This window comes from Passer montanus, unplaced genomic scaffold, assembly GCF_014805655.1.
Source record: "Passer montanus isolate IOZ18808 unplaced genomic scaffold, ASM1480565v1 scaffold27, whole genome shotgun sequence".
Classification (NCBI taxonomy): domain Eukaryota; kingdom Metazoa; phylum Chordata; class Aves; order Passeriformes; family Passeridae; genus Passer; species Passer montanus.
Genome location: NW_024367372.1, coordinates 1,570,649 through 1,598,467, shown reverse-complemented (window position 1 = coordinate 1,598,467; position 27,819 = coordinate 1,570,649). Strand labels below are relative to the sequence as shown.

The window sequence follows — 27,819 nt, the reverse complement described above, 5'->3', positions numbered from 1 at the left end:
TACTTTGAAGCAAAATATTTTCTCACTCCAGTGAAAACAGATTTTCCCATGATGGCAAAACCAGTGAGGCTCCTTCCCAATCCCACACCTTAAAAAAAAAAAGAAAAAAAAAGCCAGGGAATAGATAATTCCTTGCAGAAGTGCCTGTTTTCCCAAACAGACCATTTCCCACCACAAGCAGCAGCTTTTTCATGCACAGCTGTGGGAAAGACAGGACTCGGCCTCACCACAAGGATGGGTCTTGCCAATGCTCCTGGGGCTTTATTTCCAAACAGTTCAGAGCATTTGCATCAAAAGGACAGAAAGGCTGGAGGAGGCTTCATTCACCATCCCCTCTCCCTGCCTGGCCACCACAGTGGACACAGACCCTGGGACCCCCTTCCCTCTGCACTTGGGCTCCTCACGAGTCTGGGATCCATGCATTTTATTATTTTTTTCCCTAAATCCCAGCAATACCTGCTTCCTGGGAGGCTGGAGGACAGTAGGAATGGCTTTAAGGCAATCTACCCACCCTGCACCCCATGGGGCAGCCCAACCCAACCCTGGCCTCACCTTCCACGTGCCTTGTCACGGATGCTGATGGATTTATTTGTACCAGGAATTTCCTCAGGCCAATGTGAGGCCTCCAGGACAGCTCAAGAAGGGCACAAAGGTTTCAAGAAGACTGTGAACCCCCCCCCAAGCTCAGTGCCAGGAGCAGCCCCTGCCCCTCACCACCCCTGCTCCAGTGTATCTGCTCTTGGTTCCCCTGGCTCCAAGCTGCAGGAAGAAGGTGACAACAAATCCTGGAGGATTTTTTTGCTTCCCAGTCACCATCTGGGGACTCACCTGTGGATAACAGCACCACCCATCCCAGAGGAGCATCCCAGCACCTCATCCATGAGTGAAAACCATCTCCAGCTGGGGGGAGGGAGCTCTGGCCCTTCCCTGAGCAGTGCCATCACCTCCAGTCCCCCAAGGATGCTCCCACTCCAAAGGATAACATTTTGCTTTAATGTTTCAGAGACAACGGACTGGTGAGCAGTACGACAGGGGCTGTACATCCTTTACATATTTACACACGGGCTGTAGTTAAAGCTGCTGTGTTTGGACAATGCTGACATTCCAAAAAAACACACTGAGATTGACAACAGCAAAAATGGGAACAAAATCCAAGGCCACGAGTAGAGAGAGGTGTTTTAAGGACTACAGGTCACATGGAAATAAAGAACAGTGGTGGTGCAACGTGAACTTTATCCTGAATAGAGATAAGTGGTTAAAACACAACTTTTTTGGTACCTCAGGACCAAGACAGTGTTTTACAGAGACTCAATTTCCAAAGTGAAGCAAGGAAAGAGAAATAAGTGTACTGGTGTGTGCCCCTTTGGTCCTCAAAATCTCCTTCCAGCCGAGCTAAAAGGAGAGGTTTACTGCCAAGTTCAGGCAAGAAAGATTTAAGGCTTTTCAGCTGGATATTTGTAACATACTGAACTGAAAACTTTGTTTTCAGGAAAACAAATGCCATGGAGTTGGTGTGGCTTAGCAATGTGCAGCACAGCTTGTTTACAGCAGAGACAAACATTGTTCCAGCACCTAATCCTACAGAATCCAGGACAGAGGATGCTCTAAAAGATTCTTCCAGTAATGCTGTGAAGGTCCTCAAAGTAAAATTAGTGTAATTAAACACATGGGCTTGTTCTCCTTGAAAAAGCTTTTTAGGCCAAATCTGACCAGACATGATTTTCATTTTGTTTGCAACTGGAGCAAGAGGGAGGAATTTTGGTGAGATGGAGCTGGCCAGAGCAGGAACTGCCCTTGAGGTTCATGGCCAGGACATCTTGGATTGACGTCCAGCAAAGCAGAGAGCCCTGGGAACCTGTGGGCACCCACCCCCCTGGCTGACATCTGTTTTGCAAGCTCGGTGTGAGGAGGGTGGTTTTCATTTGCTCCTCATCTTTTCCCAATTAAGTGTTACAAAACACCCATTAAAATGGCAACAAAGCAGAAGTTCAGCCAAGTCCAACTGGACTGAAACTTTTTGTACCAATTCTGCCACTTACAGAGGTTGCCACATACACAGGGAGAAAAAAAATGTGGTTTGATTCATTCTGGTGGCCCTGGAAATGCTTTTGTCAGCTGCTCTTATGAAATGAGCTGTTGTCATTCCAGGTTACCCTGCCCTGAAATAACCCAACCTGTCGGCAGGGAGGGGAGGAACCATGTGCTGTGCTCAGGATTTCACGCTCACCTTTGGTCCAGCATTGGAAATGGAAACCTTGGAATACTTGAAAATCTTCATTTTTCCACTATCAGACTAATTTTAGCTTCTCAGTCTAACCCATGGAAATCCAAGAAGGAAAGCTCAAGATATAAATATCATTAAAAACCTCTTTGGATACCTCAGTACTCTGCAGACAGACTCTGCAGGGTTTTTTCCTCTCCTCTGTTAAAGTTTCCTTAAGAACAGTAAGAAACTGACAGTTCAAGTGGTCAGACATTCTGAGGCACAGAGAAAAAGGTGCATAAACCTCTTTGTACTGAGACAGGGCTGTGCCCCAAATAATTCAGAAGTTCATTCCCTGCCTGTTAAGAATATAGGAAAAATGGAGTTTACACATTTCTCAAACAAAACAAACAAAAAAATAAAACAACCACAGAAAAGGAAGGTAAATACTAGCAAGAATATAAAACACACCAGAGGTAACAATTCAGAGGTATAACACACACATCCAGATATTGAAACAGCCACTGCAGGACTTGCAATAAAACATGGTCCAATAATTCAGGACAACCCCAATCCTACAAAGATCCACATCCTTTCAGGTGTTTCCTGTGCTGCTCCACATTTATTCTAACAAAGACAACTATTTCATAAATATCCACTTCACTCCTGAGCCCCACTTCTCTCCTGACAGCTGGATATTCTGCATTATGGATGGAAAAACATTTCCAAACTCCTATTTGTGGCTTGTAACTCTGTGACATCAGCATCAGTGGAAATCCAGGAGGAGCCTCCCTCATCCCACCTTTCCCACGTGCCACCAGAAGCCTTTCACTGCACAAAGACTATGACAACAATTCACGACAATTTAGTTTGGAAGTGGGACTTGGGAACAAGGACAGACAGTGACACAGGACAGAACAATCCAGAGTGCATCCAGAGGGTGACACAGTTTCAGCTCCTGATGAGTGTCAGGAATTCCTCACGGGTCTTTGGATCTTCCCGGAACACGCCCAGCATTGTGCTGGTCACTGTTTTACTGTTCATTTTCTGTACCCCACGCATCACCATGCACATGTGCCTAGGAGAAACCAGAGGGGAGTCAGTGCTCCAGGAACACTCCTGGGGAAGGGAATCCCACAGGGAGAGATGTCTCTTACACAGTCACATTCACTTCTGGGAAGGTCTCAAAACCTCCACAACCAGAAATGGCATCTGCAGCTCCTCAGCTGTGGAAGAGTCACATCCTCAGCCACTGAGCTCTGCCTTCTCTCCTCTGATCCCAGGAAAATCCCACCTTCCCCAGGTGCACTCTGAGCACAGGACATGCCTGCTGCTGGTCCCAGGCAGAAGGAGCACAGGGCATGGATCTGGTGCAGGGGAAAGCTCCTCAGTGCCACATCTCCAGAAAGGATCAGGCAGCACCCACTTTACATGTGGACTCCAGCACATCAGGATTATTAAATTTTTATTACTACTAGTAATATGTTATTATTAATAGGGTTGTTGTTATTATTGTTGTAATTACTAATCCTTCTGCCTGATAACCAAGCATAGCACAGAGCTACCAGGCACCAGCCCTGCAGCACAGGGATCCCATGGAGCCATGATCCCATGCATGGAACATCTGGGATCCCACCCATGAAACACCTGGGATCCCACCCATGAAACACCTGGGATCACACAGAGCTGGGATCCCACCCCTGGAACTACTGGGATCTCACCCCTGGAACGGCTGGATCCCCCCCAGAACTCTGGGATCACTCACGTAGCTTCCACGACGACGCCGACCCCGGCGGGCTGTAAGGCTTCTGTGATGGCGACTGCAATTTGTTTGGTAAGGCGTTCCTGGACTGAGGGAACAACAGGCAATTCAGACTCCCAGAATGGGTTGGGTTGGAAGGGACATTAAGGCTCATCTCATTCCAAACCCCTCACCACGGACAAGGACACCTTCCATCAGACCAGCTTGCTCCAAGCCCCATCCATCCTCTTTTCCATTTGTATCCTGGAACAGACCTTCTATTTTCTTGTTTATATTTGGAGCCATTTTGCATTCCATCTCTCCAACCACAATTTTGTTCTAATAGCTCCCCCATTTCCTATTTTGCAAGAAGATTTTCTTGCCTCTCTGCTCTGTTTCAGTTTTTAATGTGTTTGTTCCCAACGTTACTGCTGCACCATTTATTCCATACGCCCAATTTCTCTTCTTAGGGAAAGGAAACTGAGATAAAAAATGAGCTTTGTCCTGCAAAGCTTTACTTCCTGCAGCTCTAGCACCCTCTGTTCACCAGCCTGGTGGTCACTGAGGACCAGTCTTGCCAAGACCAGGCCAAATTTAAGCACAGGACAAAGGCAGCAGGATCAGCCCAACCCACGGCTTTGGACCCTGCAGCTTCCTCTCCTCAGGGGCAGGAGGCAGCTCTTGCTCCATTGCCTCAGACAAGGATTCCTGAAGGCATCTCTCCAAATCTCTGCAGGAGAGCTCATCCCCAGCAGCATCCAACTAGTTTAGTTATTCCTGGCAGCTCCACCTGGAGCCCATTCATCCTTGGAATCAGTTCCAGCCTCCATTTAGTTTCCTAGGCAGAAGTTACCTTCACTGGGAATGCAGGGGCTAAGAACAATAACATAACCTCTTCAAGAAGCACTTTTCTCCCCCCTTAAACTCCACATCTACAGTCCACCCTGTCACCAGCCCCCTGCACTGATGAGGAGTGCACACCACAAACACCAAATTTCGTGTTTACCTTGTAATCTTCTACTGTATATTTCCACGATCCTAAAGGAGAAAGGAAAAAGACAACATTACAGTTATTTCCAGCTGGCCACTGACTGTTCTTCACAGTTAATTTGGTGCTGCCAGAAGAGACCCCTGTGCTGATCTGTAAATCCATGGCTGCCCAGGTATTCCTCATGGACTGCCCTTGGCACATCACTGTGTTGAGTGACAGCTTCCCCCCACCTGCAGCACCAGGGACTATTTTAGGGCAAACCAGTCACTTCTCTGGTCTCCTTCTGCTGGTTTGGAATTCTTTGTATCCCCAACCACCTTTGGAATTCATGTCCAAAGTCTCCCTGAACCCTAATTCCTGAACATTTCCCTGTGCTGCAGACTAGACCAAATGCTGCCTTAAGGTCAGCTCAGATAATGGATGCCCAGAATGCTGAAATTGAGCAAGGAATGTTTTGGATTCTTGCACTTGACCACAAATTTAGCTGAGAACAATGAGACAGAATTGGTCTTATTTAAAACAGAATCTCTCCACCCATTCATATCTCACCCCATCCTTCACATTTCAGTGCAAGGGTCACCTTAATGGTCCCCTCCAACACAACTCCAAATTTAAGCCATTGGTGGGCAGTGGAAGTGACACTCAATGACAGCTCTAGAATCCACACATTTAAGAAAATCCATATAATTGCTCTGTAACTGCAGGGGCTGTTCATGCCAACCTCAAATGCTTAATTACACTTCAAGTGGCCACAAAAAGGAGTTGCTATAGCAAGCTTTGATACCTGCCTGGTCACAGCAGACAAAAGCCAGACACTGGCTGGCAGCCTGAAGCATCACTTACAAGAATCATCCCTGACAATGAGACTCTCCTGCTGTTTTTGAGAGAGAATTAAATGCACAAACTCCCCTCCAGCAATGAAATGGTTGTGTGACAGCATAAAACAAAGCAACACAATATTTATATTAACCATATGGATAGGAAACATGCTCAGATATTGCACAGAAGTCCTAACAAGGTGTTTATGTAAAAACAGTTATTTGAAAGAGCATTTTCAAGCCTGAGCTTAAAACCCAGGGAAAGATGTTTGTTTACTGAATACAGGTCATCCACAACTACAGAAACATAAAAGTAATCCTATTATGAAAGATTAGGCCTAGAGCACCAACAGCCTCACAAATCTTTGCCTGAACACTGGTTGCATTATATAGGGCACCAAAGGGAGGCACGACTTACCCCCCAAACCCCTTCATGGCAAGCACTCAAAAGTGAGAACATTTTGTTATACAAGAATCTAATCTTTTCATTATTGCAGTATATGGGAGTTTCACCCTCACTTTAGAAAGAGGCAAGATTTAACCTTTGAGCACAGTGCAGGAAGCCTTGCACATATTGATGCAGGTTTCTTTCTGAGGATAAACAGGAGGAAAATTGGATCTTTCCAGCACCATGCTGCCACTTGCATTTAAAAAAAAAAAATCCATGAAAAGCATTTTGAGCTCCTTTTTATAGCTGCAGTCAAGAGAGAAATAGAGACCAGAGCAAGCACAAACCAGTGGATGCACATTTCAAATGTGATCCTTGATCCTGCATTGGAGCCCTGCAGAAATGAAACCATGTGCTAAGGACAGACTCTTCAGGAGGAATGGATTCTCTTCAGAAATCCAGCTCCAAAAACCACCAACAACAAACCCCCCAGCCCTGCACTACTTAAAGACCCACCCAAAACCCAACACCAGCCATGGGATGCCACACACATCCCAAGAATGAGCAGCTAACAGATGAAAACTTTTGCCCAGCAGTTGCAGGTCTGACAGCTCAGAACCCCAGCCTACAGTTCCAGCAGCTCCTACAGCCACAAAAAAACCATGCAGGAGAAAATCTACACACTGAAAAACCTCTTTCCAGCCTTTTAACCAGAGGAAAGAAAGCAGTGCTGGGGGTAGGGAGATGCCTGCCTGCAGTATGAGTTTACACAGCACAGGTGTGACCTCCAAGGATCCTTCCACCTCCAAACCCAGCTCCCTGCTGTGCAAGCAGAGCCCAGAACAGATCTGGCTCACTTTAGGACATTTTGCTGTCACATCCTCCACATTTCTTACCTGCTAAGAAAACCCAGCAGGCAGGCAGATTTGCAGGGCTAATTTCTCATTGGTGTTACTGGAACTACAGCAGGATTAACAGACCCATCAGGGCAAGCAAAACCTATGTGGTCTTTCTGAGCTTCAGCCAAATTTTTAGGTTTGTTTCTCCAAAAGGGATCCTTCCACTCTGATCCCAAATAATCTGCTTATTGAAGGGATCTACCATCCTCTTCCTCACCAGCAAGAGAAAGTGTCAGTGCAACAACTGACACAAGGGCACTTGCTGAGGAAAAAAGCTATTTTACATAATAAATGGATTTCTCAAGTGTATCAAAATTGCTTTGTTTCTTCGGCTGAATTTTATCTATAAAATCTACCCCACAGCACTCTCAGCAAGTTTTCAGTGAAATAAAGAAATGTCACATTTTTCTGAAGAGTCAGCTAAGAGATGAAAGCTTTAGATTGAATTTATATCCATAAAATGTGTTCATTTACAGTTTTCAGATTTTTGGTCTTATTAGTCAATTTATACCCAAGTGGTAAAGAGCAGGAAATTCTCACTGGTTTTTGTGGCCTGCCCTAGAACAGAACAAAATTCTCTTGGTTCTTTGCCTCAGAGCTCCCTGAAGACCCCAGTGCTCTGGGGGAATCTACAAAAGCATCAGGGCTCTGCTGCAGCCACTGGTGAGAATCAACACACAGCTCCAAGACTTCTCTGTCCTCTCCACACAAATAAAACAATGCTGAGGATTGCTCTAAATCCAAATCCAGGACACAAAGTGGGCTGAGCTTTAGAGGGAGAGGAGATTAAAAAGATTAGCACAGCTAGCACAGCCTGGAATCCTTTTAACAAATTAGCATCACTTTCATCAGAACACTTACCTAGCAAGCTTGCTGAGGCCAAGCACTTGTTTGTTGGGGAGATAACCAATGTGTACCTAGACAGGGGAGAAGAACCATTAACAGCAGCAAAACCACCCTTCCAAGGGCATGTGAAACTCATGCACAGACAATGAGATGTGCATTTGCCTCAGAATTAACTCTGGGACAGCCCAGAAGCCTCAGCATGTGGGAGGAACGTGGCACCATGCAAGCCTGGGGAATTGCGGAGCTGAGGCTGTGAATATCTCATGAGGTCCTGGTGAAGAACACGTGAGTTTTTCTGAGGGGGAGAAAAGTCACAGCTCTTCAAGAGTCAAGGCTTATGTTCCAAGTCTCAGGAATGCTCCAGAACACTGCTGCATTTGGGTACAAAGGCAGTCTATTACTCAGCACAGCACTATTTGTCTAAAATAAACATGCTTTTCTTTCAAGGCCTTAAATGGATTTAGGGAACGGAAGGAAGAGGGACTGTGCTTTACTTCCAGTGAAAGTTCTGGTGGCAAGAAATACTTTGCCACCAAAAATCAGGCTGCACTTCCTGATTTGATTATTTTTCTTGTTTTAGTATCAGAGATCACTGGTGATTAACTCAGCTTCCATCGTGCTCAAATACGGATTTGCTGAACATGAACTAAATTGCAAGAGCAAGGAGTTTAGCAGAAAAGTGCTCAGATATGGAGGAAAGGACATGGAGCTCCTTGTTTTTAGAAACCCACTGAATTCCAGTGGGTTTACAGTTAGATTATAAACCAGTCCTTGTGCCACTGTACCAGAGACTTGAAAAATTAGCCAAGATAGCAGGGGAGTGTCAGTGGGGGATTCTGGCTTTGCCTGGAGGCCCCATCTCAGAATCCTGTGCTGCTGTGCCTGCAGTAGAGGTACCACAGTGCACCTGATTACCTGGCTAACTTGCTCATTCCTACCCCTTCTGTCAGGCAATCAACCCACTGACACCTGAAAAGACATGAAACATTTCAGACAAAGTGAGAGACACCACTTGGAAATAAGCTTTGAATCCTGTTCCCTGTATTTTTTGCATATTTCTTCATTTCCTGTAAGGTAGAACTGCAAGTGCAAGACCTACAGGTCACTGATTGCAGCCTGTTTGGTGCACCCAGCAGGGCAATGGTTACTCTGAATATTTAGAGCTATACCAAGTCATTTTGTAGGATGAGTTGGTTGTTTGTGAAGAGATTTCTCCAAACCACACAGGCTAAACAGCTGGATGTAACAAAAATGCACACATTGCCACAGGAGTAACGGGGAGAATATACACAGTGCACACAGCCAAGAGCAACAGGCACAACAGAAAGCTGGAACAGAAAAAGAGGTTATCCTGTTCTCCAGGATAAAACACCAACAGCAAGAAAATAAAGCAGACAAACCTGAATTGACTCAACTAAATAAACAGCTGGTTTCTGTTCATGTATTTTATTATTGGGAGACAATTTACTTGGAACATATGTGGCACTGATTGAATTTTATAGACAACACAAGCACGTGCTGCTCTTGGACCTGTGAGCACTTTATGGTAACAGATGGCTCAGGCTAAGCTCCATCCTTCTGTGCTGATAAGGGACTGGAGAGGCTGAGATGTGCAGCTCCCCCTCAGAACTCTTCATCACCTTTACAACGGTTAATTGGAGAAATTTTATTTCCCTAAAGTTGTTGGCACCACAATTCCAAACCTTCTGAAGCAGCAGCCCCTTTCACAGGACTCCCCAGTTAAGCAGAGCCAGTTTTGGCCACCTTCTCCCTGACTCGGCTCACATAATTAAGGCAGAGCTGCTAATGAGTTTGTTCCACTCACAGGGGGTTTCAGAGAGATGAATGTGCTCTGGATAGCTCTGAGCCAGGAGCTAAATCCATGACAGAGCCAGTGTGCAGGGTGAGCTGGTTTAATATCGAGATGTCTGCCCTCAAGGCTTGCTGCTGCTTCATGGAGAAGAGCTTTGATATGAAATGTCAGAAACCATTAGATTACTTAGACTAGGAAAGGTTGAGCATTATATTTCAGGAGCTTAAATTCAAATAAAACCTCACATTAAGGAGGCCTTCCTTATTTGTATTCTGAAGATTAAACTTCTAGAACTGTAGCCGTAAGCAGCAAGTACTTACAGCCTTAAAAAGCTTTGTAGCTACAGCTACAAAGTCTTTTACATGTACTTAAGGTCTTTTATTGTGTATTCCCACATTTGTTCTGTGAGGGAGAGTTACCTTTCCAACAAATGGAACGAGGTGATGCTCACACAATGAGAACATGTCTATGTCCTTCACAATTACCATCTCATCATGGTCTTCATCGAAGATGGCGTCGTTCAGGACATCTGAAATCAAACATTTGCATTAAAAATACACCCAAAAAGCATGGCAGGCTCTTCCAGCCAGGACCTGAGAAAGCTTGTAGCAAGGGCAGAACTCTTTCAGGGCTATAGATTTTAGGGTTAAGGGGTGGGAGGCAAGTTAGGAGTAACATCACAAGCACGTTTTGGTTTGCGTACGATCCTGCCTGTGCCCCAGTGTCACACTGCCTACGTGCTGCACCAGAAATCAGCCTGGAGAGTTTTATTTCATTAATAGCTTGAGCACAGGTTAGAACAGGTCTGGTCTCTGCAGAATCACTGACATCTAAGGAGCAATTAACAGCTGTTATTGTGGGTTTCTATCAGTGCTTCCACCAAGCAAAGCCAGCCCGAGGTCAGGGAAAACCTAAACCATCACAGTGGTTCCTCCAAGCATTACTGTCTCCAAGAAGCCTTTGCATGCAAATGTCTTCCTGTAGCACACCAGGCAGCAGCTGTTCAGGTACACAAAAAGTCAGAGACACATCTGGAGAGAGATTTGCTGTCCTGATCTGAAATGGGCAGGCACATCCAAACTCCAGCCTAATTCTGCACCTCAGAGTTAGCAGAAGAGTGAGGTGCAGAAACCCCCACAGAGACAGAAGGGGGAGGAGACAGCTCAGTAAGAAAAGGAACACATTATATGACACCTGGCTATTCTCAGAGCTCAGCAGAATGGATCCTCAGTTGATTTTCCACTTTCAGCAGTCTCTTGACAAATCCCGAAAGAACCCTGGCACAGGTTACAGCATATCAGTCTCCACAGAGATTGCAGGCACCTGAACCATGCTCAGACATCTTAAAAGTAGATTAGTCCCATGTCAAGAAATCAGGTATTTTGAAGAACAAGAGAGAAAACTTGTGTATGAAGGAGAAACTTGCAGGACAGAACCACCTGTACAGATGGGCTGATAACAAGGACAAGGAACTCTGCAAACAAGTTCAGCTGGAAGCCACACTGGCTCCTTGGAGTTACTTCCAGGAAAGCAGAGTCCCACACCACAGCCAGACCAGGGCACTCAGAGACTGCCCTGCACGCACCACGGAGCACCTGCAGGGGTGGTGACATAAATCCAACGATGGTGGTGACACAAATCCAGCAGGGGTGGTGATACAAACCCAACGGTGGCGGTGACACAAACCCAACGGTGATGTCTGCTCTGCTTGCCTTGGTGTCTTCCCCTGACATACACATCCAGCTAATGGCCACCATCTGCTGTCGATAAGGGATCATCCTCATCATCATGGAGCATTTTAATTTCCTGCCTGCTATCAGCACTGCACAGGTAACCCTGGAAACTGCGCGCGAGACGTTCCGCCTGCGCCGTGGGCTCTTCCCTGAGAAGGGCTGGCAAGCTGCAAGGCAGCCAGGATGAATCCCAGAAGGGTTTGGATCAGGTCAGAGGGCAGGAGTAAAGGGCATGAAAAAGGCCAGGGAACAGCTCTGTGAAGGCACATGATTGTGTTCTTCCAATTTCTGGGTCTGGTTCACACCAAGCACTGCTGGGGAGGGTTTTGATTGCATGAACAGCATCATGCAGTTGTGTAATTGTGAATTCAGCCAGGCAAAGGGAGAACCCAAAACAGAGGATCTGAACAGGCTCAGGGGAGAGGGAAGGGGAGGCAGAGCAGCACTCTGGGCTCTGAGCTCCCTCCTGCAGCACTCTGCAGCCGTGCCATTTCCACAGCAGAAAGGCAAACAGTGGTTGCACAAAACCTGCTGCCGTGGCCAGAGTTATTAAAACAAAATCCAAACAGATCCACGAAGCATCTCCAGAGTGACTGCTGCTGTTATTAGACCCCCAGCTCAGGTCACACCAGCCTCACCAGGAGCATATCAGAGCCTGATGTCAGATATGGATTTACGTCAGCACACGAGCAAAGCAGATTGTTCAGAAGAGCCAGAAATGGCCAAATTCTCATTCAGAGTCCTGGTGTGTGACACAGAGCAGGGCCAGAGCTACAACAGAAGGTACTTCACTCATGAAGTCTCATATCCATGTGTATATGGATAGATACACAATAATTAACATACAAAATCTATATTAGTGGGTCCTTACAAACTTTCTCTCACGGCTGTGTTGTATCATGGAGACAGCTCAGCCAAAGAGAACTTTAAGTGACCTCAGAAGTACCACAAAGACACCTCCAGGAACAAAAACGCACCTTGCAAGCTTCTCATGGCCAAAGCAACCAAAGAGGAGCACAAAGGGCATCCACCCTTCTTGCACATCCCCTCTAATGCCACAGCCCAGTCCCAGCATGTGGGCAGTGCCCCAGCACAACCAGGGGAGATTTAGAGGCAAGAAAACAGATCGGCACGTCAAGAACTGCAGGCACAGAGCTGTGAGGTGCTTCACACTTCTTATTTATAGTGGTCTTGCTACTTTTGCATCTTTTATTTATTTAATATTAGCAGCAAGTTGCAGCCAGGTCACAGACAACACCTGCAGCTGTGCCTGCAGTGGGATGTGCTGATTTTGTCAGCACCAGCTACTCCCTGAGAAGAAGGGCCCACAAAGGAAGAAACCAGCTCAGTGTTAGGCCCCCCAAAAACTCCTCCGCAAGTGCCAGGTGATACAAGGACACACAGGTAAAACCAAGTGTGAGGCTGAAGGCCACCACTTGAGTAAATGGCCATGGTCTTGAGTGCCCATCCATCCCTACTCTGCTCCAGTCTCTACTTCACAAGCCTCTCTTCCTGAAAATCAGCACAGCTCGAAGCCTGCCCAGCCCCACACCTCCCCCTTTGGATCCCAAGCCCACATTGACAAAAGCAGAGTGAGCAGAGCATCTTTTCACAGCTGCTCCTACCTGTGTCCCACTGCAGCAGTTGTTTGCAATAATTACACAGGAGGCATTTCCCTGGCACAGACTCAAACACCTTATGCAGGGAGGCAATACCATTTTATCTAAATTTGTCAGGGTTTTTTAAAGTTTTTTAGAGGTTTCTTAATATTTTTTCTAAATTTTTTTTTCCATTTGCAATAGCATCAAACAGGGGTCATAAAAGCTCAGCCTGTGTGCTGCAGCACATGCTCTGGAAAATTTAACAGAGCTGAAAGGACAGAAGGGGAAGCAGCCTCAGACTAACCAGGCCAGAAGCACAACCTGGGGACAACTTTTTTCCCCTTTTCCCATTCTTTCACTCTACCTACCAGATCATGCTGCCTGCTTCACTAGTTTGATTTCATGGTTTGTACACTCAGGGTGCTCTCTAAATTATTCCAGCTGATTTTTCCTTCAGCCAAAAGTTCAGCTCCTGGTGCAAAAACTTCAGTGGGCTGTTGAAACTAAACAGTCACCTGTGCTGCAAGTCAACTCCTGAAACAGAGCAGAATTAATTTGCCCTTTATCTTCAAAAAGAGTTGATAAAATGAAAAATCAGAACTGGATGAAGACAGAATGAGAAAGACCTTTCAGGATTTTGCGTCAGAGCTCAGCAAAGATACCTGTTGCTATAGAAACTATTTGCATGGCTTTAATGTGACACAGGAAAGCAAAAGCACCTCTGGCAACCAGAGAAGGCAGAGCCCACCCAGAATGGGCTCAGGAGGTGAAGGGGAGGAAGGATGGCAGCACTGCAGCAGCTTCACAGCACTTCAGAGCTGCCTTTTTTACTGTGCCTGGGAGTGAAGTGCTGCAGGTTGCTCTCACCAGGAGTTTAAGCACTTCCCCGTGGCGTTAAGTTGCCTCACAGCTCCAATTTAAGTGCAGGTTGCTCAGTGCCAGCAGGATCAAGGCAGCCTCAGGAGCTCCCTGACACTACTGCTGGAGCTCATCCATCCTGGCAGAGACAAAAGGCACAAGGTTCTCCTGACCCCCATTTCACAGTTCCCACTGTCCCTTGATCTCTACAGTGACCCTCAAGTGTTACTACTGCTGGAGCTCATCCATCCTGGCAGAGACAAAAGGCACAAGGTTCTCCTGACCCCCATTTCACAGTTCCCACTGATCTCTACAGTGACCCTCAAGTGTCACACCCAGGGCAGGAATGGGCTGAGGCCAAGGCAGGATGACATCCCATGGGACAATTCACATCTCCCACCAGCTGGAACAAACTAAAGCACTGGCTGAGCTCAGACACCTCCAGAACACAGAGTTACACCCAAAGCAGTGGCAGCATGAGCCAGGAGCAGGTCATGGTTTGGAGGGTGCTCCAGAAGAGCAGGGCCATGAGCCAGCCAACTAACTGGTCTTTAAGGCACAAGCACCTGGGGAATGCTGGCAGATATTTCTGTTTGTCTTTCTCAGAGTTGCTGCCCAGCTGTGGACAGATGTAACTGGCAGCAGGAGACACGAATTAACAGCTGGATGTGTGGCAGGGAAACCAGCAGACTGCAGGGTCAGGATGAAATCTGGAAGGGAACTGCTCTAAAAACCTCTCAGCTACTGCTGGATAAGCAGTAAAATGTAAAGTCAAACCTGACTTTGTTTTTCATTATTCATGTGATGACATTACAGGTAACTGTAGTTAGGGAAAAGATTCCAGACAAGCAACAAGAAAATTATTGCAGCCTTTGAGTATAAAAAAGGCACAAGGAATTTGTTATGCACTCAGAGGCCCAGGCTATAAAAACATTAATGTAAAGGGCTTGTACTGCTGCAGAAAGTTAATGACTTCAAGTTGCTAAGAAAGGAGAGGCTCTGGGTATGTCATTTGCTTCAAGAAGTCTTGAAGAGCTCTAGAAAGAGGCACAGCCTGAGATGCCACATGACTGTTTAAACAGGTAGTAGAGTTCAAAAGATGCTGAGAAATGAACACCTGTGATAACACAGCTTCCCAGCAGGAACCAGGACAAACCTTAGACACAAAGACACAAGCGAACACAAGGCCTTAGACACAAAAGAATTTACAAGTTTCTGGCTACTATTTCAGATTTCATCACCCAAAAACTAGAAAACTCTCAGATTCAGGCAGAAACATTTACTTCAGAAGCAAAGCTTAATCCCTTAGTTACCAGAAGGGAGGTGAACCAGACATGATTCAAGGGACATTTCAGAGAAGCAAAGATAAAGGAGCAGCATTATTGCTGTTCAGCTAATTCTGGCCATGATTTGCACAGATTTGTTTATTTTCCTGTGAGATACCCTCCATGCTGTAGTGAGACTGGAGTCTATTCATAACAGACCAGCTACTGCAGACAGATGAAGTCAAGATTAGGTTCTAGAAGTTGTCCTCTGCCAGGAGGTTTATTAATATGAGAGAAAGCAGTGTTATGGAGATGCTCATTAAAATGTATCAGGATTTTTCAATAACCATTTCAATGTCCCATGTCACAGAAGGTGCTCATCCACACTTCTTTCTGAAACTGAAACAAAGGAAAAATCAAAGACAAAACACTTCAGAAGAACAACATGAAAGATCAGAAGCCTGCAACAGTTCAGATCCAAGAGGTTACAATATTTAATAAATTCCTGACAAAACCCAGCCAAGCTTAGTGTTACTTGAGCATTAACAGGAAGGGAAGATGATCCAGGAATGTCCCAGCTCCCAGGAGTTTCACTGCATTTAATGTGTGTTCCAGCATGGTAGGCTTCCCTTCTGTGGGGGCAGAAGTTGAGGAAACCCCAAAAAACCTCTCTCTGAACAATCCTGTGTTTCCCACCCTCCAGCTGACCAGAAACAAGCCCTGGCTGGAGCACAGCAGTGCTGAGGTTTCAGCTGTTCACAGATGACAGTGCTGCATCCCTGTCCCCATGGATGAGCCAGCAGCACCTCGATTCCAGGAAAACACAGCACCTCCCCAGCTCCCAGCAAAGGGCAGTGCTGCTGATCAAACAGCCTTATTTGCTTAAGCACTGTGTATTTTGACACAGCAATGCTCAGCACCTCAGCACAGCAAACCCAGCAGGCTGGAAAAATTGAGGAGCTTACACCATTGTTGTCCTCTATAAAAATAACCAAACCCACACAGACTAGTCGAAATTGAGTTTTTTCAACCCTCAGTGTAGGAAAAGCATGTAAACTAATGAGTGAGGAAATTACCTAACTAGGTAATTTCCTAACTTGTTTTTTGCTTTGAAATAAAAGCTGCCCAGCAGAGCCACTTGCCTTGCAGGCAGGTAACACACAGCCTTTCAAACCACAGAGGTCCAGGAAGCAAAGTTATCCCCTCCTAATATTTTATTTCCCTGTTAAACACACTGAAAGGATGGGTGAAGCTGCCAACATGCCTGAGAGCTGCCATGCTCACAGGAATAAAGGCTGGGAGACTCCCCTGGCAGCAGCTCCCACCATCACCAGCAAGCCCAGACTGGTGACCAAGCTTTGCTTTGAGTGTTTGTGGCTGATGAGAACAACTTAACTTCCTCCTGCAGACACAGGCAGCTCGTCCAGCCCTGTGCTTAATGTTTCCTGCAGGATTACACAATCCAAACCAACTCATTTATGATTCACCTTTCAAAGGCAGAATCATTGACACTGTTTTTGTAACTTACCAGTTGCTTGGGTCTGAAACCTTCAGGTTCAGTTGAGAGTTAGTGCTGTCTGCCACCTTGTATTTCCACTTATTCACTCATTTACTGCCTTTGCACACACTTGTGCTTTGTAGTATTTATTGTGAGACCCTCAGACAGCACCTCTGAGCATGACATGAAGCCTTTAGTAAAAGGAGGGACAAGGTTTCACCTTTGTGTGGCAGGCAGCTGCCTGAGCCAGCTCTCAAAAGGCTAAAGGCACCTGACTCTCACAGCCCTGCTGTCAGCCCTCACCAGCCAAGAGGGCTATTCTGAAATACAATTTACACCCAGAAATGGGAAGCTGATAGATCTGACCCTGGAAAAGGACACATGTTCTTGGATGCTGGCACAGAAGCACTGCGTGAAACTGGGAGTTACTTTTTTGGTGACTTTCCTACTCTGCCATCTCTGCCAACACGTTGAGAGATTTCTGTTGCAACAGCTGCCAGTCTACACCAGTGCTCAAGGGTCTGCACTGAGCTGTCAGCATTTTTAATCTGGTCCCCAGGTGGATTTTATTTGAAATCACAAGAGGCATTCTTGCCAAGTGTGATGACTGGTACTACAGAAGTGGGAACAGCACATTTGAATACATCCTGTCAATGAAAGAGGTTGAGGCCTTTGGTAAAGCCAGGATTAATAAATGACAATCTGGAATTAACAGAAAGAGCCAGATACAGATATTTAACAAGTAAACTCTACTAATGGCTCTGACACACAACACTGAGCAGGTGCAGAACACAGATAGCAGAGATGAATGGAGGGTAAGGCAGGAACAGTCACTCTGCACTGCTGAAAACAAGGGAGGAATACACAGAGTAGAAGCTGGAAAGCAGAATCAGCTTCTCTGCTGCTCACAAATCTGAATGGAGAGACAGAATTCAGGTGTTATCTTGCCTACAATACTACCAAGTTAAGCTATGGGAAATACAAACATACAAATACAAGCAGGTGTCATGGAAGCAAAGTGACAACACCCAGCACAGGAGATAAACGAGAGGCCATTTAACCATGTTCCAAGTGTATTATGTTCTTAGACACACAGAAACCAAAAAGTTCATGGAATGGTTTGGGCTGGAAGGGATCCCTAAAGGCCATCTAGTCCAAGCCCCTGCAAAAACAGAGGGAGGTGAAAGTCAAGCACACCAAACACAGACCTGGCAGTGCACAGCAACTTGACACTGTCCAGGAGGGAACAGAGCTGGGGAGGGGTCTGGAGCCCCAGGAGGGGCTGAGGGAGCTGGGAAGGGGCTCAGCCTGGAGAAAAGGAGGATCAGGGGGGACCCAGTGGCTCTGCACAACTCCTGACAGGAGGGGACAGCCAGGATCAGGCTGTGCTCCCAGAGAACAGGGACAGGACAAGGAGAAACAGCCTCAAGTTGTGCCAGGGGAGGTTTAGATTGGATATTGGGGAAAATGTCTTCACTGAAAGGGTGATCAGGAATTGGCACAGCTGCCCAGGGCAGGGGTAGAGTCCCCTTCCCTGGAGGGATTTACAAGCCATGTGGATGTGGCACCTGGGGACAGGGGTCAGTGGCGGCCTTGGCAGTGCTGGGGAAGGGTTTGACTCTATCTTTAAGGGCTTCTCCAACCAAAACAATTCTATAATTTGGGTGAATATCTATCACACCTTCCTTTGTGTTCCTTTATGGAAAATGAAAACTCCATCAGACATTAATTGCTTTCCCCCTGCCTCCCCAGGGCAGATGCTGCAGCAGATGAGGTCACAGGGCTGATTTTAAAGCCTGTCCCTGTTGTGACATTCACTGCCCTGGTTCACCTGTGTCACTCCCTCCTGGCTGTACACTCTGGCAGCTCCATGCCCTGGCAGGGTCTGTGAGCCCAGCAGGGACCCATTGCAACACACACACTTTGCCTCTGGCCATGTGGCTGTACCACTATCACTACCAAGCTTTTACCTGAGGAACCTTTCTTGCTAAGATGGAACTTGCAGGTATTGTAAGAGCCCCCCATCTTGTGCCTGTTGCAGGGATAAAATGGAAACACTCCTCAAAACACACCCTGCAAATCACTGCTTTAACCTCTGCCTACCCACACAGCTCCACAGGAGGAGCTGAATAAGCTGCAAAAAATCCCTGGGAAAAAAGAGGTCAGGGCTGCTCCTTGTTGGGTTTTTGGGGAAGGGTTTGGGCTTGTTTGGTTCACTTTCTTGGTTCATTTTCTTTTTCACAAGCCAGTTGCTGGTCCAGTTCCCAGCCTGGCCAGAGCTGGATTAGTACAACCAAGGGAACAGCACAGGATGCTGCAGCAGACACAGCAGCAGTCCCAAAGCTACTCTTGTGCCCAAATATTCTGCAGTTGTTGGCTCTAGGGTTCATCAGGTATTTAAAACTCTCTAAAAAGACTTTACTCATATTGGCTAACAAACTCCTAACAAACTCTTCATCCACCATTTGCTTTCCTGTCTGCTGTGGGCTTGTCCTTCAGCTGCAGTTCTTCCTTCTGTCTGGCTGGGAAGGGTGAGAAAAGTGGAAGCTGAGCATCCTGCAAGAAGGGGTGAGTAGCTGGAAAGTAAAAGGACTCCCCACCTGACACAGGAAGGAATGTTAGTGGCACAGTTTCACACGATTTCCTAAAATGAAAAAGGCAGTCCAGGAGTAAAGCATGAGCAGTGACATTTTCTATCCTTGGATATAATACAGCTTTCTCCCATGGATAATCAGAGAAAGGGAGTATCAGAACTACTCTGCTCAATTAAATGAATGTGAGAGATTAGAAGACCCCAGAGAACCCACCTTGGAGCAGAAAAAAATTTTTTTAATTACTTCAGGTAACGTGAGCACACAAAACTGGCAGCAAGATAAGAGAGGACTTAAGAAGGGCAGCAACCTCACCCAGGTTCAGCACAGAAGTTTGTGCTCAAATTATCACTGAAAACATTCCTTCTGCTAGAGCCTGGCAGGATGTGACTGAGAGACCTCCTGTGTTTTACAGCAGTAAAATGAGGCAAGTTAATCCCAGTAAACAAAAGATGATTCCTGATGAAACCTCACCTCAAACACACCGTGCAGCAGGACTAAGAGAGGAACAAGGATGGCCACTGCAGCCCAGAGCCTGTTCACAGATGTGAGCCAAAAACCTGTCTTGATCTGAAAGGCAGAACAACTTCCAAGGCAGAAATGCTGTTCCTGGGACACAACAGTGGCACAAGAGTTTAAGCTGGCCATGAGTAAGTGAATGCTGGAAGTTGTAGAAATCTGATTTCGAAAGAGCCAACAACAGAGAAATAAAAAAAGAAACTAAACACAAAACCCAGCCTTGAAGTTGAAGCACAGTGCCCTCAGAAAAGGGCTCTGATGTGCCAGCAGGAGCTCCCTGATGCCATCAGACAGCACAGATCAGCCTCTGCTTTCGGCTACACCATCCTGATGGAGCTCTGGGGCAGGCTCAGCACAGGAGTGCTGCATTCCAGAGAGCAGAGCAGGAGCAGCCCCTTCCTCAGCCACACTCAGAGATCCTTGCTGACTCTCTTTGCATCCCTCACTGACAGGAACTCGCCTTTTACCGTAAGAAGGAGCAGAAAGGGGAATTCCCAAGCTCTCCAGGCTCTTTTTTACTGTTTGTACTGGGTACAGTCCATAGCCAAAGAGGCTGAGAAGAGGAAAAGTGATGCAAAAAACCAAATTTTCAAGTATTTACCCTGCATTTGAGTTATGAGTTATTGATAAGAACATATCCCAGGCAGTTCCTTTCCTCACGCCCTCACCCAGCAAGCACAGACACTCAGCTGGGGCAGGGATGTCAACCGGGGTTCCTCTCCACACCTGCACTTGCTGCTGGCACCCTGAGATGGGGAAGGGATCTCCCTGTCCCCTTCCTTTCTCCTCACCTCGCTTCCTTAAGTTTCATTCCCACCTTTGACAAACCTCACTCGATTAAAGCATCGGCAGAAAAGGGCTTTTCCTGAGGAAATTCAAACCCCTTGTCTGCTAATGGAAACAAATATTCCCAGGCTGTCCCAACACAGCCTCGCTCGGCGGGGAGGGAGGAAGGAGGGAACCCACAAGTTCCTACGCCGGGGCTGGAAAAGTTTCCATCAGAAAAGAGAAACCAAAAGCACTTGCTCTGCTCATCCAAGCGAGAGGCTTACGACAGAATAGAAACTTTACCTGAACGGAGTTTAATTTAGAAAAGCCCCGATATATTTGGGGAGGGAGGGCACAGCGAGACACACAGGTGACAACCAGGGGAGCACCACTGGGTGATGCGGGTGACAGCGCAACGGCGTTTGAAGAAATTCATTGATTCATCAATCCGAACTCCATCCCCGCGGCCCCGGGAGCGCTCCCTACCCGCGATGGTCTCCTGGTAGCCCTTGGTGAAGAACTGCATGGCCGTGGCCGCCCTCCAGGGCGTCTTGAGCAGCCCCTGTCTCTGCGGGTCCTCGCCCAGCGCCCGCAGGATGGAGGTGTAGGCGGCGGCCAGGCTGGGCAGGCTCAGCTCGTTGTCCTCCTCGCTGCGGGGCCGCTCTCCCCGCCACCCTTCCCCGCCGCTGCCCGTGCCGGTGCCCGGGGGGACGCGCGGCTTCTCCGCGGCCGCGGGCGGGGAGGGCGGCGGCCGCTCCTGCCGCGCGTACCCATTCCAGCCCCGCGCCGCCTCCATGGGCAGCGCCGTGCCCGAGCCTCGCAGCCCCCGGGCCGTCCCTGCCCGGCCCGAGCCGTCCCGGCCGCCGCCGCCGCCGCTTTTATCCCGCCCGCGCCGCCCCCATTGGCCACGGCCGCCGCCATGTCACCGCCGCCGTGAGGCGGCCGCGCTCGGCGGGAGGGGCCGGCGTGCCCGGGATGGGGAGACGGTGCAGGGTGGGATCCCCCGGAATGAGAACTGAGGGGGGATACCCGAGATCCGAGGGGACCCCGGGCTGGGGGGATCCGAGGGGATCCCCCGGGATGAGAGCCTGGCTGGGGGTGCAGGGGGGTCCCTGGGCTGAGGCGAGGACCGGAGGTACGGGGGATCTGAGGGGATCCCGGGGCTGGGCATACCGGGTGTCCCCGGGCTGAGGGGTGTGCTGGGGTACGGGGGTGCTCCTGGATCCGAGGGGATCCCGGGGCTGGGAGGGCAGGGGGATCCGAGGGGATCCCTGGGCTGAGGGCTGTGCTGGGGTTCTGGGGGTGCTCCTGGATCCGAGGGGATACCCCCGAGCTGAGATCCGGGCAGGGGGGTCCCCGAGCTGAGGGCACAGGGGGATCTCTGGGCTGAGGCATGGCCAGGGGCTGTGGGAGTATCCCAAGAGATCTCCAAGATATGGGATCCTCCAGGATGAGGTGTGCGAGCAGGATGGGAATGCCCTGGGCTGGGGCTGTGGGAGGATCCAGAGGGATCCCCAGGCTGACCTGGGCTGGGGTCCAGAGGTTCCAGGAGGGAATCCCATGGACTGAGGTGTGCTGGGGATATGGAGGCATCCCTGGGGCTGAGGATATGAGGCACCCCCAAGGCTGAGATGTGTGATGGGGGTACAGGGGGACCCCCCAGGCTGGGGCACAGTGGGAATCCCTGAGGCATGGGAGGAGGGTACAGGGAGATCCCTCAGGCTGGGGGTATTGGGGTTCTCCAGGTTGAGGTGTGGGCTGGGGTTTTGGGGGGATTCCCTGGGCTGGGGATTCAGCCCCAAGTTCCTGCCATCCCCCACTTTGGGGAGGGCTGTGGGGAGCCCACAGTGAGCAGCAAGGGAATGAGGATGGATGGGGCAGGTCCTGCTGGGATGCAGGTTTGTGCCCTTCACAGCAGCTCCCAGCATCATTCTCCATGTTCTCCCCATCCCCTCAAACTCCTAGAGCTGGTCCCTTTCCCAGCAGGGTGGTGTTGACGCATCCTGCCCAGTCACTCCCTGGCACTGCTGGAATGCCACCAGCACCATTCTGAGGCCACTGGGGTTGGGATGCAGTCACCAGAATGATCCCAGGCATGGACTGAGCCTCCTTGGTGACCATTCCCACCACCTGATCCCAGCTGGGCTTCCATCCCTCCAAACCCCTGGTCTCTGCAGACACCTTCCTGCTGCAGGGCTGCCGTGTCCCAGTGTTTTCATATTCCCACCCAGGATTCTGGAAATGTGCTAACTCTCATGACCAAGACCAAATATTTTGAAGTTTCTGTGGAGAACTTTACAGGCATGTCACCCAAAAAGTGGTTTGAGCATCCTGCATCCTCCTGGGCACTTTTGGGGCAAACCCAGCAGACAGAGCACAGCTTGGGTTCAAGAGTTGGTGAACAAATAAATGCTGGGGCAGATTTTTGGAACACAGGTCCCCTCCAGCTGGGATTTTATGAGCTGGAAACTGAGTCTAAAGGCTCAGCTGAGCATAGAGCAGGTGAATGCTCCATCACCCAAGCACGAGCAGGGGGACTCATAGTTTCTGGATTGCAATCAAATAAATGGCCAGGATCTAAAGGAGCCACAAACCCTTCTCTTCACACCACCGGTCCTTAAGGCAGCAGGGACAAATTGTCCCCCTCTTGTGCCTAGGAAATGGTAAATTGCTGGGAAGATAATGAGGGGAAGGAGCTGTTAGAGGGTGGGGTGTGACTCACTGGCTTTCCTCCTCCTCCTCCTGACACAAGAGCTGCATTTGACTAAGCCAAGGAAGAGAAAAAGAAAAAAAAAAAAGAAAAAATACCCCAGCAGCTGTAACACGCCGCACATTTCCACATTTATCATTTGGTTTCTGATCACAGGTTTTACCAGAACAGTCAGGATGACTCAGGTGAAATCCAGGGCCCTGCAGCCAGCCAGGCTTTACTCCCTGTTATTGCCCCGGGCTCTCATCAGGAACAGGAACTGCTGCACCAGAAGGATTTGGTGCCCTGAACTGCATCCCTGCTCCTCCCAGACACCCAGCTCATTTCCCAGTCCTCTGAGGATGTTCAAATCCTCTCTTTGAACCAGACAAGTTCCCTCACCAAAAACATCTGTGGGCCTCAGCAGAAGGATTGCGCTTCCCTTTGGATCCTGGCCGAGCAGACTCGGTTCAGAGGGCTGGGTGATGTTCCTGAGAAGCTTCAAACCACTGAGACCTAACCAGCCATACAGAAAAGGGCTTAGCAAAGGGCATCTAAGCATCTTGGCCCTCCCTAGTCTCTGCTCTCTTTGTTTTCTTGGAAAAGAATATAAGCTCCCTCTGGAGTCAACCCCGACTTTGTAACCGCCTGAGCTTAGCTGTTGTGGGAGCTGGTTGTAATTTTTCTCCTGTTTATGGGGCAAGAAGGGCAGTTTCCAGCTTATTTACCAGCATGATCTCTGCCTGGCTGTGCAGAAAAACACTTTTTCTGAGGATGTTTGAGCAGGAGTTGCACACACGGGAGCTGATGCCAGCAGTTCTGTTAATGGCCTTTGCCAACATGGAATTAGTAGGTTCAGGTAATTGGGATTTGTGCCAGGATGTGGAAGGTCACAGCCCAATTTCCAGCCACAGTGGAGTCCTCTCCCTTTGAAACACAACCCCACATCAGCTGGGTAAGAAGAAGCACTAAGACTTTTGGGGTTTTGAAGTATGTTATGATGAGATTTTATTGATAGTTCCCTGTTATTTACACCCCATGTTCTCATTAAGCTTTCTCAAATAAGTTTTTCTTTGCTATTTCTGAATACATACCAAAAAAGGTGAAATACAAACTATAAACTGGAGGAACCAATGAATATTAAAGGTTGGAAATGATCTCTAAGACCATCACGTCCAACCATTAACCCAGCACTGGCAATGCCACCACTCACCCATGTCCCAAGTGCCACATCCACATGGTTTTTGACCACTTCAAGGAATGGTGACTCCACCACTTCCATTGGAAGCCTATTCCAATGCCTGACCATTCTTTCAGTGAAGAAAAGAATTTCCCCAATATCCAATCTAAAGAAATTTTCCCCAATATCCAATCTAAACCTCCCCTGGCACAACTTGTGACCGCTTCTCCTTGTCCTGTCCCTGTTCCCTGGGAGCACAGCCTGACCCCCTCCAGCTGTCCCCTCCTGTCAGGAGCTGTGCAGAGCCACAAGGTCCCCCCTGAGCCTCATTTGCTCCTTCCCAGCTCAGCCCCTTCCCAGCTCCCTCAGCTGCTCCTCACAGGACTTGTGCTCCAGATCCTCCCCTAGAGGGAATGTGCCCTGTTTTTCTCTCCTGTCCTTGCTTAGAGCTTGGTGGGTATTTTCACAGTTTAAAGAGAATAAATTCTTAAAGATCAACAGAACAAGGAGTGCAAAAAAATCCTGGTATTGTAACTTGAATTCTTTTCAAATGTAGAATAAGGTTTAGAGGAGGTGAAAGCCCTGTGCAGCCACTAAAGGGTGCTGGGGGTTCCTTGAGAGAGCCAGGGGATGCTGCTGGGGGCCAAGGTCCATGGGAAAGCCCTTCAGAGGCCTCTCTTGTCTTTGAAAATGGGGAAAATACCAAAAAGGGAGAGAATGGAGCAGGTCTGTGTTCAGGCTCCTGCTCCTTGACCTGCTTTAGTCTGTTGAGCTCCTTGTGGCTTTGGTGGGACCCAGCTGGGAAGGGCTGGAGCATCATTCCCTGTGTGTGAAATGTGCTTCTCAGGGTTGCAAGAGTGGAGTCCCCAAAACAAACCTCTCCATGCCAAGGCTAAGGATGAAATACCCTGGGCAGTCCTCACTGGGATCCATCAAAAAGGTGTTTCAAAGGGAATCTCTGCACCAACAGCTACTAAAACCTGTCAGAATAAATACAAATAATTCAGCAGAAGACACCTGCTTTTCCTCTGTTGGCTACAAAATGGGATCATTCAGGACTGGGCTCAGAGCTTCAAGTTAGAGATGGTGAATTCCACTCTCTCAATCCAGCACATCATTAACAGCTCAAGCAGCAAAAGAGCAAAGCAGATCAATCCTGCTGTTAACAGCAAGCCAGGACGTGGCCCCAGTGTGATCCTGGCATAATAGCTGAGCCCACAGAGGCCATGGATGGCAACATCCCAGCCTACAGACATCCCTGCCATGCTCTGGAAACAGCCTGAGATTTATCAGCCCCTGGAATCACAGTGCGTCAGTTGAAAGAGTGAATCACGAGCAGTTTCATTCTATTACCGAGAATAACGAGCAAAATTGATTACAGGCTCCTAAAATACTAATTTGTTACAGGAGGATTTGTTGCTCCACGAGGACAGAGGATCCCCAGGGTCTGAGGGGTTTTCTGCAGATGGGATCTGCACTTTAACTTGCTTGGTGGGCGTCTCACATTTTAGGGATGAGGCTGGAGGTGGAGGCAGCAGTTTTGCCCTGCCCCAGATTTCCTTTCCTGCCCTCACAGAGCAAGGACACAGGGTGTTTCCTCCCCAAATGGGTGTTTCCTCCCCAAAATTTGGAAAACATCAGAAGGATTGGGCTGGCTAGGCTGTAGGAGGTGAATTTATATTTGTGAATGTGAAACCAGACATATGACACATCTCCTGGCCCTCATGGACCTATTCCCAATAGAAGGTGTCTGACAAGAGCCAGGATGATCTTTAGGTTCCTCCATTCCATCCCATTCCATCACCAAGGGTGGCTTTGGACTCACAGCCCAGGCAAATGGGAACAGCAGCCGTGTCCCTGCATCACTCCCCTCAATTGCTCCTCACTGTTATTACCCCAAGATATTGATAATGTGATTTGGAGACCAGACTGTTCCCTGGCAACACATGGCTTGAAACTATTCCTGCAAATTTTCCCTGCAATTCATGTCCAATTGAGTCAGGATCAAGTGGCTCTTTTCACAGCCTGGGTCGGTATTTGTGTTTTGCCTGCCTTTAAGTAAATTATTTACTATTAAATTTGTTTGGCAGCATTCAGCTGAGCACGTTTAGTGCAACAACCAGGCAGAGGGAGAAGCCAGATCTGCTGTTCTCTGTCAAAGAGCTCCCTGAGGCACCCAGCTTCCTCACAGGCAGCTCTCACAGCCCATCTCCTCCCTGGATTATCCAGCCAGGACCACCAGGTCACTCCATGACCAGCACAGTTACGTTTTTTGGAAGGAAGCTGAGGTGCCTCTCATAGCCAGAGGACCTCTGAGAGGGGACATCTTATCCTAATACAGGTTCTCCCTTGCCCAGCTCCACCCTATGAATCCAAAAGTGATGGATCTGTCCTGACTCTCCCATTCCATAGAATCATTTGGCTTGGAAAAGACCTCTAAGATCACTGAGTCCAAACATCAAATCCAATCACTGGGATTCCTAGCAAGGCCAAAGGAAAAAAATATCAGGCAGATTCCTTGGCACAGTTTTCAAGTTCCTGGTTTTCCAGCAGAAAGGTGGCAAATTCAGGACAAACAAGCATTTCTGAATACTTCAGTGAAATTCTATTGAATTATTTTGCAACATTGTTAAAAAAAATAAAACAATCAAACAAACAAAAAATGAAAACCAGGTAGAGATTTACCAGTTTTCACTTGAAAATCCATTCCATATTTTCTGTTTCTTGGTCTGGCATTTCATTTCCACTGGAATTAGGATTTATAGTTCTCCCTGTCATGCCGCTGCTGTTGCTGGATGAGTGCACCCCATCCCCAGCCCAGCCCAGCTCCCTGGAAGGCTCCAGGTGATGGAGGATGTATTTGTAGCTCTGCCTGGAGCTGTGTAATAGAGCAAAACCCATCTTTGATGATAGGAATGCAACAGCAGCCTCATGGGAGATGATCCTCCCAGCAGTACAGCAGCTGGAATATTCACTGCCGTGGTCCCAAGAGCCTGTTTGGTGTTTGTTTTAGGGCCATGGACAGCAATCACCAGGGAACAAATCCTGTGAGGAGCAGCTGAGGGAGCTGGGAAGGGGCTGAGCCTGGAGCAAAGGAGGCTCAGGGGGGACCTTGTGGCTCTGCACAACTCCTGACAGGAGGGGACAGCTGGAGGGGTCGGGCTCTTCTCCCAGGGGAAGAGAGATAGGAGCAGAGGAAACAGCCTTCAGTTGTACCAGGGGAGGTTTAGATTGGGTATTAGAAAAAAATTATTCATGGAAATGGTTCTCAGGCACTGCAGCAGCTGCTCAGGGCAGGGGTGGAGTCCCCATCCCTGGAGAGATTTAAAGACCATGTGGATGTGGCACTTAAAGACAAGGGTGAGTGGTGGCATTGCCAGTGCTGGGGGAATGGTTGGACTCAATGGCCTTGGAAGTC

At 48.2% G+C, this 27,819-nt stretch overlaps 1 protein-coding gene across 1 annotated transcript; it reads right to left on the bottom strand.

Moving 5' to 3' along the window:
• Nucleotides 1–970: 970 nt before the first annotated feature.
• Nucleotides 971–21,387, bottom strand: GCH1 (GTP cyclohydrolase 1). Its single transcript, XM_039712865.1, has 6 exons — nt 21,019–21,387; nt 10,119–10,228; nt 7,902–7,957; nt 4,951–4,982; nt 3,969–4,053; nt 971–3,281 (listed from the first exon to the last, which is right to left on the bottom strand). Exons 1-6 carry the CDS (start codon nt 21,326–21,328, stop codon nt 3,155–3,157), a joined length of 720 nt encoding a protein of 239 aa, XP_039568799.1. The 5' UTR covers nt 21,329–21,387; the 3' UTR covers nt 971–3,154.
• Nucleotides 21,388–27,819: the final 6,432 nt, after the last annotated feature.

Coding starts and splice junctions, on each gene's coding strand:
- GCH1 (XM_039712865.1), bottom strand. CDS start 21,328: ATGGAGGCGGCGCGGGGCTGGAATGGGTACGCGCGGCAGGAGCGGCCG. Junction 7,958..10,118: donor TCGTTCCATTTGTTGGAAAG/GTAACTCTCCCT, acceptor TCCCCTGTCTAG/GTACACATTGGTTATCTCCC. Junction 3,282..3,968: donor GGCGTCGTCGTGGAAGCTAC/GTGAGTGATCCC, acceptor GGTTTCTCCTAG/GCACATGTGCATGGTGATGC.